Source organism: Eimeria mitis, genomic scaffold, assembly GCF_000499745.2.
Source record: "Eimeria mitis Houghton genomic scaffold, Emh_scaff4842, whole genome shotgun sequence".
Classification (NCBI taxonomy): Eukaryota; Apicomplexa; class Conoidasida; order Eucoccidiorida; family Eimeriidae; genus Eimeria; species Eimeria mitis.
In genome coordinates, this window is record NW_013573143.1 from 1,393 (window position 1) to 2,358 (window position 966).

General features: G+C 51.9%; 1 protein-coding gene across 1 annotated transcript in view; it reads right to left on the minus strand.

Moving 5' to 3' along the window:
• EMH_0078040 (uncharacterized protein) overlaps positions 1-532 on the minus strand; it is a gene marked incomplete at both ends in the record, with an annotated part of 1,000 nt that extends 468 nt beyond the window's left edge. Inside the window, one exon of the mRNA XM_013499944.1 lies at positions 120-532. Within this exon, the coding sequence (XP_013355398.1) occupies positions 120-532 (413 nt within the window). The remainder of the gene's footprint in view (positions 1-119) is intronic.
• Positions 533-966: the final 434 nt, after the last annotated feature.

Genomic DNA, 966 nt, shown 5'->3' on the forward strand with positions numbered 1-966 from the left:
GGTGTTTGTCTCCTTTTATTGTTTTCTCCTTTTGTTGTCTGTCTCCTTTTGTTGTCTGTCTCCTTTTGTTCTCTGTCTCCTCTTTTTTTTGTCTCCTTTTCTCCTCTGTCTCCGTCTACTGTCTGTCTCTCTTTTTTTTTCTGTCTCTCTGCTTGCTTGCTTTGTTGTCTCTTTCCCTGGTTTTGCCTGTCTCCTTTTTTGTTTGTCTCCTTTCGTTGTCTGTCTCCTCCTGTCTCCTGTCTCCTCCTGTCTCCTGTCTCCTCTTGTCTCCTCCTGTCCCCCCCTTCATCTGTCTCCTCCTGTCTCCCCCTGTCTCCTTCTGTCTCCTTTTGTCTAATTCTGTCTCCTTCTGTCTCTTTCTGTCTCCTTCTGTCCCCACCTCTCTCCTTCTGTCTCCTCCTGTCTCCTTCTGTCTCCTTTTGTCTCCTTCTGTCTCCTTTTCTCTCAGTCTTCGTCTGTTGTTTCTGTTGCTGCTGTCTGTCTCCTTACTGTCTCCTCTTCTCCCTAGCCCATCTTCTGTCTTCAGCTGCATCGACAGCAGCAGCTTGGCACTAGCTGCTGCTGCTGCTGCTGCTGCTGTTGCTGCTGCTGCTGCTGCTGCTAATAAGACTCATGTTGCTGCTGCGTTTGCTGCTGCAGTCGTTGATGGCCCTTGTGGGTTTAGTTCTCTCCTCCACCAACTTCGTTGCCTTCTACAAATGCGCGAGATGTGTGTCCCCCTTGCTGCTGCTGCTGCTGCTGCTGCTGCTGTTGCTGCTGCTGCTGCTGCTGCTTCTCCCGAATGATCGTTGTGATGGCTAGACAGGGGTTGTCGTGGGCCTTGCAGCTGCCGTTGCTGTTGTCTCCGCCTTCTGGCTATTTTGCTGCTGTTGCTGCCGCTGCGCTGCAGAAACTGCACATCACTGCTGCTGCTGCTGTTGCTGCTGCTGCTGCTGCTGCTGCTGCTGCTGCTGTGTGTACAGCTCA